At 42.2% G+C, this 13,188-nt stretch overlaps 1 protein-coding gene across 4 annotated transcripts in view; it reads left to right on the forward strand.

Annotated features, from left to right (window-relative positions):
• The window catches only part of EPB41L4A (erythrocyte membrane protein band 4.1 like 4A), a 243,723-nt gene that overhangs the window by 210,632 nt on the left and 19,903 nt on the right, over positions 1-13,188 (forward strand). For all 4 annotated transcript variants that reach the window (XM_045777279.2, XM_045777280.2, XM_045777281.2 and 1 more), the window contains one exon: positions 11,301-11,420. In XM_045777279.2, the coding sequence (XP_045633235.1) occupies positions 11,301-11,420 (120 nt within the window). The remainder of the gene's footprint in view (positions 1-11,300; positions 11,421-13,188) is intronic.

Consider the following 13,188-nt stretch of genomic DNA (forward strand, 5'->3'; position numbering starts at 1 on the left):
AGGTGATCTATATTTAGGTACAGTGTATAGTGAATTTGTCTAAGGATGGTAAGAAATGTGCCCGTTTTAGAGGGATTTCTCCCTAAAGTATCTTTTAACGGGACATTACTGTATTTTATCTAGCCCAAATCGAGAGACTTCTTGTTTCATAGATTTCATAGTCTCAGCCTCATACGTGTGCATGAACATATGTGTTCACATATGCACATACAATTAGGTGGATAAATACAGGTACTTCATTTCTTTAAGACTCATTTTTTAAGGCTCGTTCTTAATTACTGGGTATTAATACCATTTGACATGTAATCAGTATTAGTGATGGCTTAATGCTTTTTTTTTTTTTTAAAGATTTTATTTATTTATTTGACAGAGAGAGACAGCCAGTAAGAGAGGGAACACAAGCAGGGGGAGTGGGAGAGGAAGAAGCAGGCTCATAGTGGAGGAGCCTGATGTGGGGCTCGATCCCATAACGCCGGGATCACACCCTGAGCCGAAGGCAGATGCTTAACGAATGAGCCACCCAGGCGCCCCAGTGATGGCTTAATGCTTTAATCAGTTCTTCCTCATCCCAAAATATTTATTTAAAAACAAGTGGTCATGTCGTGAAAGAGCACCGTGTTGGGAGTGAGAGGGATTGGGTTGCTGGTCGTCCCAGTTTCTAACCCAGTGGTTCTCAACTGGGGGCAATTTTGTCTTGCCCCTCCACTCTCTGAGGATTTTGGCCACGTTTTGAGACACCTTTGATTGTTACAATTGGGTGGAGGGACTGCTATTGGCTAGGGGTGCTGCTGCATGTCCTGCAATGCACAGGACAGCCCTCCCCCCACCCAAGAAGTGTCTGGTCCAGAAGATGTCAGTAGTGCCACTGCTAGGAAACGTGTTCCCACCTGATGCGGAGCTCTGCCTGCTTGCTTTATTTTTCTGGGTCGTGTTTTTCCCTTCTGTAAAATGAAGTAGTCAGATGAGATCATCTCCAAGGTCCTTCTTCAGTACTTGGAGCCCTTGTGGTTGGCATGCATTGAATTGGCCTGCCTAACGATAAAGCCTGTGTAATAATAGCCCAGACAGCATCGTAAGAGTGGGTCATTTTCTTAGGAAAGCTTTCTCTGTGGAGCCTTCTTAGGGGCTGGAGTCACACCAGATAGAGGTGAGATCTCAATGTGTTATGACACCTTTCTCAAGGAAATGATGACAGTTTCTTCATTTGTAAAAATCCAGGTGTGGAGGGTAGCTTTCCCTCAGGTACCCTCTTCCTGCTCTAAAATTCAGTATCTGCATAAACAACACAAAACAAAGCAAAAACAAATAACAGAATTTCCTCTTGTTTGTACTTACTGACCAAGCCAGTATCTTAACAACGCTGTTTCTGGTTTGCTTGTTGTATTCTAAGTTGTGCTCATGGATGCTTCTAATCTCAACTTCTCAGAAGGTTCCCTGCTTAAAAACATTGTCTTGCGGCACCTGGGTGGCTCAGCCGTTAAAGCGTCTGCCTTCGGCTCAGGTCATGATCCCAGGGTCCTGGGACTGAGCCCCGCATCGGGCTCCCTGCTGCACGGGGAGCCTGCTTCTCCCTCTCCCACTCCCCCTGCTGGTGTTCCCTCTCTTGCTGTGTCTCTCTGTCAAAGAAATAAAATCGTTAAAATAAATAAATAAATAAATAAATAAATAAATAAATAAATAAATACATGCATACATACATACATACATACATACATTGTCTTTTGGGGCCAAAAGTGCTCATGTTGCCATTTGCTGTTATTATGAAACAGTATTTAAAGGTTGCCAAAAAAATCCTTAAATAGCCCATTTCTGATCCAGTTGCACCAGCTTTCATATTCCTCATAGGTGTCTTCTCTCTCACCAGTTTCTTCCTTTGCTCTCCCTAAGCGTTTTTGTAGATTGGCTTTCTTTACAGTGTATTAGAGGTGTATTTGAGAATGACGGTGGTTCTGAACATCGACATGCCAATGTACTTTGTAAGGCTATTAATGAGAAATCATTTTCAAAACACACTCTGACCCAAAGGCTTTCAAGCTCATTTATTTTACCTGTAGAAATACTGCCCGAGGGTTACATAAGTTGCCTGTGTCTGTAGAAGATGAGGTCTAGGGTCTAGCTCTCGGTTGCATAGCAAAAACTAGGCAGAGGAAAAAATACACCTTCTACTTCCATTCTCCACTCCTGAAAATTCTGGTGCAGAGGTAACAGTGTTCAGGGAAGGAGGGGGGCAGACACATTATACTCTCTCTAGGCGCCGCTTCCTCATTATGTTCTGTTACCACTAACGCCTTCAGTCCCATTATTAGCCTTTTAGATTTTGCCAGAGCCCATTCATTCCCCATCAGAGATTTGAATATTTAAACCTCAGCCCTTCTGACAGTCCCAGTATGTCTTCTGTCTGTGATGAAGGGTTGTCTCCTCATGTCTGACTTCCAACTTGTTCAAAAAACTCCTTTTCTGGGGAGAGGATGGATCTCTTCAGCCTCATCCTGCCTTGTCTCGGCCAGCAGTGTGACACAGCCAAGCTCTCAGCAGCATCCTTTGTGCTTGTATTACAGGAACCTGGTAACCCTAGAATGGGGCAGACTGAACCCTGAACATGCAGATGTTCTACTCCTGCCAGCCAAGTCTCTAAATTCAGCCCGAACACTTCATTACCTTTGAAACCAGAGCTGCACTCGATACACCCTGCCTTCCTGTCTCCCTGTGGGCACCGTACCCTGGGGCAGCGGGGCCAAGACTGTGTGGATTTGCTTTCTGAACATTTTGAAGTCTCTGGTGTGTGCAGTAGAACTCTGGACAGACTGAGATCTACTTTTTTGGGGATTGTGTGTGGTCTTTGTAGTCTTTGGGATGTTGTTCCCTTTGTCATTCCTTCGGGCTTTTTTTTTTTTTAAACAAGGTTAGTTTAGATTTTATTTATTTATTTTTGCAAGAGAGAGGGAGCACGAGTGGAACGGAGGGGCAGAGGGAGAAGCAGACTCCCTGCTGAGCAGGGAGGCCGACAAGGGACTTGATCCCAGAACCCTGGGATCCTGACCTGAGTCGAAGGCAGATGCTTAACTGAGTGAGCCACACAGGCGCCTGCAGATTCGTTTTTTTTCTCTGACATACAGAAGTCTTACCTGTTAGGTTTGAGGCCACTCTGGAAATACTGGGTTCTGTTTTGTTTCGTTTTCTACAATGTCTACAGGTTGGATCTTAAGCCGCTTCACTGTGCTGGCGGATAACAATGTAAACATCTCTTATTTTGTCTGAGGAGAAACACAAGTGAATGCAACAATGTTTACAAATCAACTTTATCCAAGCAGTAGCTGTGGCTTTTCACAACCGTTAAAAGTAAATAATAATAATTCGCACCAACTCTGGAAGGCTAATATTAGGAACAAGGATTGTTGCTCAAAACAATTCGGATTTTAGAAAAATTCCGCTGTCACCTTTGGGTCCAAAGCTGTGGAGGCCAGATGTGTGAGGGTCCTTTGTCAGTTGTGTGTTCACACCTGCGTTTCAGTCCACACGGCTCCCTACAGCACCAGCAGGCTCGGCTTCCTCCTTGATCTGGCGAGTTGTTGATGTCTTCCTTTACACCTTTCTGTCTTAGTTGTTTTTCCTTTACTATTTTTATCATCTGGACGAGTGTCCTACAGTTTTCTAGATTTTGAGGTTTGAGAAGACAGTTTTTTTACTCTTTTTTTTTTTAAATAATGAGCTGGACGTTGGAGCGCCGTTTGTTGTCGTAACATCTAAGGTGACGAAGGCTTATTTTCCCCAGTGTCCCTGCTTGTATCTTCATCTTCATCTCTATCCTCTTGCCTCCCTTTTATATCTTTCTCTCACGTTATTTTTCCTCACTCAGTTTCTTTCTTTTTCTTTCCTTAGCTTCTCTCCACTCCGTCTTCCCTTCTCTTGTCTTCTCTGAGTCCTGCTTCTGCTTGGGAGCCAAGGAAGTGTCAGGAACCGCCCCCCCCCCCCCCCAAGAATGTGTGTCAGGGCCTCAGTTCTGTCCTGTCCTGCTGTTTGACCTTAGCCAACTCTTGACACCACTTTAAATCTGAGTTTGCTCATCTTTAAGGTGGGGTGTATACTGATCTCTGTTGTCGGATGGGTCACGGTAAAGATCACTTGAAACCAAGAAAGTGAGAGCGTTTCATGTGGAACCATATGGTCTGATATTTGGGCTTGAAGTCAGGCTCTTCCTGGGCTGTCCCCCCTCCCCTCCACCCCTTTCCCAGCTTTTTCCACTTTTCTTTAGCTGGATCTTCCTTGCTCCCACCTTCCCTACCTTTACACACATGGTTATTTTCAGACTAGGCCTTCTTAGTTGCTGATTCATCAGTAGGTTTTAGGGATCTCATGAAATTTATGTAAAATTCTGTGTGATTCCAGGTGTATGATTTTCTGGTGCTAGGGTCTGTAGCCTTCATCAGATTCTTAAGGGGGTGTCGTTGTGACCCCTAAATATTTATGAAGTGATCATTAGGATCGAAATAGTGAAGGATAGATTGATACTGGGAAATGAAATTGATATTTCAGTTCACTGGTAGGATTATCAACTAAAATGCCTCAGTTTTCTTTAGAGATTACTTCCTTTGCTCTACTGATTTGTGAAACAATCAGCTTGACTAAATTCATCAAATTGGGAACTTACCAAGTACAGGGCAGTATGAAGCTAATGATCTGTGCGAATATCAGATTATATCTGTTTTCACCGGTTGGAATTTGAATCTTGCACCCGAGATCAGAAGGGTCAGCTGCCCTGTCTCCATGGGTCTGAGCCTATACACCTTGCTCTGGACTTGCCCAGGATGTACGTTGAAGGAGAACCAAGGGAGTAGACTTATTAGAGCGAAACCTTTCACAAGCCGAGATTTCACTTAAAATACCTTGAGCTTAATAAAATATCCTTTACATTCAAAGACACCAGTCTGCAAAATATCCTTTGTGCTATTGATGAAAATAGGCAGTCAGTCCTTTGAGCGTTCACTGGGGAGAATCTATGGATTACTTAGGCATTAGCTTTGATGTGTTGCTAGGCTTTTAGGATTTTGAGGTGGGAGATTTGGAGGGGGCTGGGGGCGGTGATGGAGAAGTTGTCTGGTGTTTTTTGCATAAGCATAAAAGTGGAAGTAACTCCAGGGCCTGGGGAGGATTAAAAGAGCAAGAGAAATGAGAGGCTTCAGGGAAGAGCAGGACTAGGGTAAATTGGCAACAGAGGACCATTTGGGCCTTTTACCCTGGGGCATGTGCACCATCATCCACACACGAGTTATGTGTGTGAGGCTGTGTGTGTGCACGCGTGCGCTCGCGTGATAGAGCACAGAGCAGAGAAGAAGGGAGCCTGTGTTATGAATCTGACCCTACTTGGAGAGCTCTGTGGCGAGTTCCTGCTTACTTTACCCTCTGGATCTTAGTTTTCCCACCCGCAAACTGGAGTAACACTGCCCTGCCTACCTCACAAGAGACTTGTAAGGATCCAGGAGGTAATGGGTGTGCTTTGAAAAGTAGAAAGCACCTTGCATAAGCAGATACTATTAGATTAATGAGAACGTTCAGCACTGCTCGGTTTTACCTGAAGTCCCTGATACGTCTATAAAATGGGGCCCAGCTCCCTTTAACAAAAAAGCCAGTGTTTCTAACGAAATCATTCTACCACAAGTGTTGTTAGAGTTTCTTGTTGCCTTTTAGATGTCTTTAGAATCTGTATCTGAATAATGGGTTAAAATGGTTTTAAATATTAAATACATTCTACGAAGTCTTTTATGTTACTGTTTAAAAAAAAGAAAGGAAGACAAAAGCTGTCTTCCATGGCACTGCAACTAATAGGGATGATACATTTGAGTAGGGCAAATCTAGAAGGTGAAGATTTTGGTAGGGTTTTCTGGTTGTTAGAGTCATTAAAAAAAAAAAAAAAGAACTTATCCTTGTGCCCAAGGAAAAGGATGAGTTGAATGGTAGCAAGCTTAAACCAGTGGGTGCTTTTTCCTCATTGCCTGAAAATAGGTCTCCTTTTAAGCATTCACTCTTGCCCTGTCCCTGATTTAAGGAGGGACTGCAAACAAGGTAAAAACTGTGGGTCAGGGGAGGGCAGTTCGTGCAAAGCCAGTAGAAACAGACATTCACCACGGTAAGATTGTAAGAGTTACTGATTTCCACTTTAATAAGTCATATCAAGATTTAGGCGTTTGATACGGATGATTTAGGGCTCCAGAGCTTAATCAAAGTTGACGGAGATGACTCTAGTAGTACAAAGCTGTAGCAGCCAAGGAATGCTGTCAGATTACTGAGTCCTCCAGGGCCAAGCAGGCTGCAAAATTAGGACAACAGAAAGAGTTTGAAAGGGAAATTGCACCAAAGGCAGCCCGTTTTTGTAGGGAGGGCATAAGGAATAAATGGAAGAGACAGAAACACATTTAAGGGCAAATAAGAATAATTTGTTGGTGGTGGGGGTAGGTTGGGAAAAGCAAGTGAATTTTTTGCTTGCTGGTCTTCAGGGAGTTTGTCGACAGATGCCTGGAACCAATGTAAATTTCCCCAGGGAAGAAAAATTACTGAACAAATAGATGAAGATTGGTTTATAGCAGGTGATCCAGAAATGAATGAGTTGATGAGAAACACAAGTCCACAATCACTTGGGATCCGCAGGCTTAATATTAGTGATGGAGTGGCCCATATGAAGCAATTGTCTGGACAGTCGTGCTGTAGCTGAAGGAGAGGGGTTGGTTTCGACATGTCTGACTGCTTGGAAATAAAACACAAATAGAGAAAACATTGGGTTTTACAGCTGGAAAGGATCTTTGCAGTAATTTGGTAGATGAAGAGACAGACTTGACCAGAGATAAGCAATTTGCCCAGAGCTGGGATGAGGCGGAGCTCAGGAGCTTAGTGTACTGCTCTGTCATCGTGAAGCTTTGTGATACGTTTGCTCCATGGGCTTTCTCAGATTCAGCATTGAACGTGGTCTTTATCCCAGCGAACAAGAGGTGAATTAAGAATTGTTATAAAGGAAGATTCTATTAGGAACAAAACTGCCCAGGTGAAGGTAGAGGGCCAAGTGAGACCCATGGGGTTTGGTAATGTGAAGAATTTCGTAGAGGAGGCGGAACTGTAATTGGGAAGTAGGAAAGAAGAGACTAGGGATCGTCATTATCTTCATTATTGTTATCAAGTGATTATATGGCATTTCACCTTCAGAACATTTTGCAGACTTTAATTAAGTGTCAAGTGCAGTCATAATCTAAATTGCATAGATCGTCTGGAAAAGTAGGGTGTTGAAGTTTGGTGAGACATGCAGGAAATGTTTGGAATTTTATTATTCTGAAACATTGTTGGAATATGCTTTATTCTAAAGCGATGGTCTCCCTTATGTATTAGTTAAAAAATAGAAGCCCTGTTATGATAAGTCTTCCTAATCCAGCTGTTAGCTCTCCGTACTTGTAGATGAGGAAATGGACAAGATATGGTAAATGCAGTTCTTAACCTTGAAGAGTACGTGAAAGAAACACTTGGCATTTTTGAGGTTCACTTTTAAATGCAACATTTGAAAATGAATACATCCCCAGTGTAACCGACAGTGGGCTCCTTTTTCCCCCTTGAGACGCTCATGCCTACCTGTCCTATAAGAGCACATAAAAGGGATTATGTCGATACAATGCTTGCAGTGTTTTTATTCTACAAAATGTAAATCTCTATATCAAAATTAAAATATAGCAGGAGAGGAGCAAAAAAGCAGCGCTGGTATATCCCACACCTAGGGATGAATGAGACAAGGCAGAATCGTTGCAGGCGACATCTTTCACTCAAATATCTGTTCCTTTAGTCTCTCATGCACAGAACAGTTCGCTCCTGCCTTTTAAGGATTGAGCATTGTAATATTCTTGCTTTTAGGGCTAGGATTTTTCCTTTCCACGGAGCACCTGTGTTTTCTGGAGCAGTTCAGGGATGGAAGAAATGACACTTTCATTCTTGTAATGAGGCACCATTAACCAGAGGCCTTTTGTAAGGGTGTAATTTCAAACTTCATTACAGACTAAGGCAGCTACACAACCCATTACTCGGAGAAAATGTGCTTCTGTTGTGACTCTCCAATGAGCCTTACATTTTTAATGCACCTTGTTAGAATATTTATGAAATAGTATCACCAGTAGAGGGCATCTGTCTTTGAAATCCGTGAATATTAACTGACAGGGTTTCAGACCCTCACTTTAGACTTTTCCATTAGAAAAACAGAAGTTAAAGGTACATGCCATAGAATAAAATTCTTCCTGATTTAGTTTTCATTACTAGCAAGTTACCAGATCTTTGCATGTTCATGTCTTAGGAAGTTTTATTGTTTTATCATCAGAGCACAGTCTGAGTATGAAGGTAAGCAGCTGCAATCCACACCAGCAGAGAATGAGTGTATAGTAATTGTGCTTCCTTTTAAATGTCTATCCTCTGGGAAGAGTATGTTTGCCATGCTGGTAGGCTTGACCCCTGAAAAATATTCAGACATGCTGAGTTCCTGATTAAAAAAATTTAACATTGTGAAGTTGAGTCCTGCCCGTGAACTGTGCATCGGGTTAGCTCAGAATGGAAGCTCCGAGATCTGGGTTTTATTTTATTTTATTTTTTAAAGATTTGCTTGTTTAAAAATAAATAAATAAAGATTTACTTATTTTTGGAGAGCGAGAGCTAGCTCGTGAGTGTGGTGGGAGGGGCAGAGGGAAAGAGGGTCTTAAGCAGACTCTGCACTGAGTGCAGAGCCTGACAGTGGGGCTCGATCTCACAACCCTGAGACCACCACCTGAACTGAAAACAGGAGTCGGACACTTAACCAGCTGTGCCACCCAGATGCCCTAGGAGACCTGGGTTTTATGTGTTTTTCTGGGCAATTGGAGGTGTGGGTTCCTATGTGAGTGTCTCTTCCTGACTCTGGGTCCCTCAGTCCTGGGAGTATCCAGGACTGCTCCCCAGCCAGACTGTCACACGATAAAATAGAATGGCTCAGAGATTGTAGGTTCTGGCTACAAAAATACATATATGTGTGTGTGTATGTATATGCACATGACATTTTCACGTGGGAGTGTTTGTTTCAAAGAATGATTAATAATTATGACCTTCAAGTAGTATACCTTCTCCTATTTTTCTTTAGATATTTCTAAGATCCATAGCGGTGTATATTCAATTTTAATTTCCTCTGTACATGCTGTGAGAGAGGGAACTATGTTCTTGAACCTGTGAAACATGCCATGACTGTATCCTGTTAATTTTCATGTAACAGCCTATTAGAAATGAAAGCTTCAATGAGGAAACACAGTTCAAAGGCTTGAAGTGTGTTACAGATCGTTTTTTTACCTAACACGATTTCTCTTTAGAGAGATTTAAATCATTTCTTCTTCATAGAGTACTGTTCTTTTTAACTTGAATTTGCTTTACCCTGTCTTTAAGTTACATGTGAAATGAGTATCTGTTCCTCATCTGCGGATTTGCAGTTATAAGCAAATGTAAATACCCGCCCCACAGTCCGAGCTAAGCACTATTAACAGGACAATCAAAAGATATCTGTTCAGAAAGAGAAATGTCTCCAGACGTGTCCATCTGTTCTTTTCATTTTTGTTTTGAAGTAGTTGTGCTCATGTGGTCACAGGTCTGTGATGACGACCTTGCGGCTCCATGCTGTTCTCTCACACCCTGGAACATCAGTGTCTGGAGCAGCTTCCTGAAGACCTTAAATATATAAAAAGTAAAATACTCTGGGGGTGCCTGGGTGGCTCAGTTGGTTAGGTGTCTGCTTTCGGCTCAGGTCATGATCCCGAGGTCCTGGGATCGAGCCCCGTGTCACTTTTGTTCACTTGCGAGCATGTGCTCTCTCTCTCTCTGTCAAATAAACAAATAAAATCTTTTTTTAAAAAGTTAAATATTCAAATAACAGGTGTTTGATTTTTTAAAAAGATTTTATTTATTTGAGAGAGACAGCAAGGGAGCACAAGCAGGGAGAGCAACAGAAGGCAGCTCCCCGCTGAGCAGGGAGCCAGACACGGGCTGGACCCCAAGACCCCTGAATCATGACCTGAGCTAAAGGCAGATGCTTAACCAAGGGAGCCACCGAGGCACCCCCAGGTTTTGATTTTTGCAGGGAATACTCATGGCTTCACAGCATCATTGCAGTGCATTCCAGACAGTATTGCTTTATCTCGATACTTCTCCCCCACCTCTCCCCTGCAGCACCTTATTCTTGTTATTAGAAAGACTTAATACAGCAAAAGTCCAGAACTTCTGCAGTGTGGTCCATGGATGGGTACTGTTAGGTTAATACAGTATCTTAACATTCCGTATTGGTTGTCAGTACTTAAAAATTGGAAGAGTTCACTTTAAAAGTCCAAATTTGTAGATTATCTTTAGAAAATGAGAAGATTTGGAAGACCGTCCTGTGATCTCACATGGCAGGTGCCTCTGCCTCCCAGTACCCCCGCCCCTCCCCCCGATTTCCCTTTCCCTTATTTACATTCCCTGCCTGCCCCCCCCCCCCCCCGGCCGCATTGAATGTTCACCTGTCCTGCCTCTTCACCACATCAGCAGCCATCGTCACAATGCTGTGTGCTGCCCAGCTGCTAAGGCATGATGCCACCACTGTTAGCTTTCTGTACATCTAGTTTCTGTCTTAAAAATGGGCATTTTGGGGTGGGCGCCTGGGTGGTGCAGTCAGTTAAGCATCCAACTCTGGATTTCAGCTCAAGTCGTAATCGGGGTCCTGAGATCAGGTTCTGCGCTGAGCGTGGAGCCTGCATGGTATCCACTCTCTCCCTCTCCCTCTGCTCCTCCTCCCAGGTCCCTCCCTCTGCTCTCTCTCAAACAGAAGAGGAGGGGATCATATCTGGCACTTTTTGTCCCTGAAAACTTTGACAATTAGTGTGAATTTTTAAGAACACTTCAAGTAAAATTATTTATTGCTGCTTTGGTTAGTATGTTTTTAAGAAAAGATTTTGTTTCATGATTTAAGATCAGCCCTATAGCAGACACTGCTGGTGTAGTCAAAACTTAAAATATGTTTTAAATGAATTTTTTGTTTGACACGTCTATTTCTTAGAAGAGTTTAAGCCAAAGATAGAAGCCTGAAACTAATATATACTTACATATTTATGCATAAATATTCTAACACAATTTTAATAAAATTACTTCTTAAATAACTTTCGGTTTCTTAATAACTTCCCAATAACTTATTTGATAACTTGTAAACTTTTAAAAGCAAGTTTAAGATGAACCAAAAGACAGAGCACCGCATGTGTGAATGTTAACTTGAGACGAATGGTCTTCCGTTTCAGAACACGGCAGGAGAATGACATGGTTGATTCGGCACCTCAGTGGGAAGCTGTATTAAGGAGACAAAAGGAAAAAAATCAGGCGGACCCCAACAACAGACGATCCAGACATAGATCTCGCTCGTACGTGGACTCTCTTTATACCTTTATTCAAAACCGCGAAGCGTGAAGTAGCATGCCGATTCTGGGGCAGACGGGGCTGTCTCTTTGAGGGCTTCTGGAATGATTTTAGTTCTACCACGATTATCCCATTGTTTGTCTGTCATATAAACCTTACCATGTTTGTGACGTTCATTAACTCCCTCTGAAGCCAGAGAGGTTGGAGCGTTGCCAAAACGAAATGTCAAAAACAAGGCTGTCATGACTCTGTGTTGTTTTGTTTTTAAACCAAGTAAGTGGGAACAGTCTCTTTTCTGGAGCCTGGCAGTTGGCAAATATACCTGCTGCTTCTCTCAATTTGAGTCTGCAGAATTCTTAGAGTCTTGCTCGAGATCGAACCAGATGTGAATATCTTCCTATTAAATTACCATTTGTGAGCAATAGGCAGTGAGTGATTCATTACACCCCAATGTTGGGATTTGCCTGCGCCTCTGTTGCTAGGCAATGCCATGTGTGAGCACAATTACCCTGTAATGATGAAATTGCCAGTCCCCCAAATTAATTTTCTTTTGAGCTGATTAAATTTCTAGGTTGTTTTTTTTTAATGTGTGCATCATTCAGATTTAGATACCCCCATCCCCACACCCCTTCCCAAAGCATACCTTTTAAGTGAGCTGGGACTAACTACCCATCCCTTTGTGATCCTAGGTGGTTAGGTGTCTGGTGTTGCTTATTCCTGGAAGGAGGGATTAGTGTCTCAGATAGGGTGGTGGAAGGATGCCAAAGAGTGGATGCAGAGACAGCCTGTAGTTAGGGGGAGGGGGGTCCAGGGAGCCAGGCAACAGGGTGTCAGTTCATGTTAACAGAGGCCAGGAGAGGGCTCTGGAGGAACACCCCAGAATCTTGTGTGCCTCTAAGGGATGCTTTTCAGTCTTAGGTGCTTACTTTTTAATTAGAAGTTATCCTAGAGTATGTTTTTGTTTTTATCAGTAATACATCATAATGAGTGATGTCTGTGTCTTTTCTAATAGAAAATTCTCAAGTAGTCACTGTGCAGAGTACCAGACCCTTATAGATTTAATTTATTTGTTGCTCCATAATATTTTTGTTCTGGAACCTAATTAAAATGTACAGTTTAAAACAGAAGTTAATAAATTTTCCCTTGTCTTGAGTACTACCTTCCCCCAGCTCCATTATAAAAGAGAAGTTTAGGACTGGAAGAATCAAGACCTCATGGTTGACAGTTTAACCAAAAGGCACAGAATCCCAAGATCAGGATGCAGCATAGTCATGGGTGAATCTTCTGCAACCACGCTTTTACCTTTCCATGTGGAATCTTCTTTGAGGTTCTTGTAATACACAGGTTTGGTGACTTGGCATTAAATCTTAAAAACAGCATTTAGTTTTTGTAATAATTTCTAAAGCATTATAAATTCAATTAAATGCCAATAGTAAATTTCATTTATTAAAAGGGGAAAAACAAAATAAAATTGGGAAAAATTTTATATATAAATTTTGAAGAAGTCAAAAAACATTACTGGAGGCAATATTTAAAATTTTTGAGTAATAGTCCATTGTATGATTATACCACACCTTGCTTATGCATTCTCCTCTTGATAGGCATATGGTTTGTTTCCACTTTTTGCTATTGTGTTAAAAGTTTCTGTACACATTCTGTACAAGCATATCTATGGAGTATGTTGTGCCCGGGGATAAATACCTGAGCGGAATTGCTGGGTTAGAGGGTATTTCTAACCATATTAAATGTAATAATAGCCTACCAAAATGATTT

The sequence above is a fragment of the Ursus americanus genome, chromosome 5 (genome assembly GCF_024610735.1).
Source record: "Ursus americanus isolate L20-20 chromosome 5, mUrsAme1.1.p, whole genome shotgun sequence".
In the NCBI taxonomy this organism is placed as follows: domain Eukaryota; kingdom Metazoa; phylum Chordata; class Mammalia; order Carnivora; family Ursidae; genus Ursus; species Ursus americanus.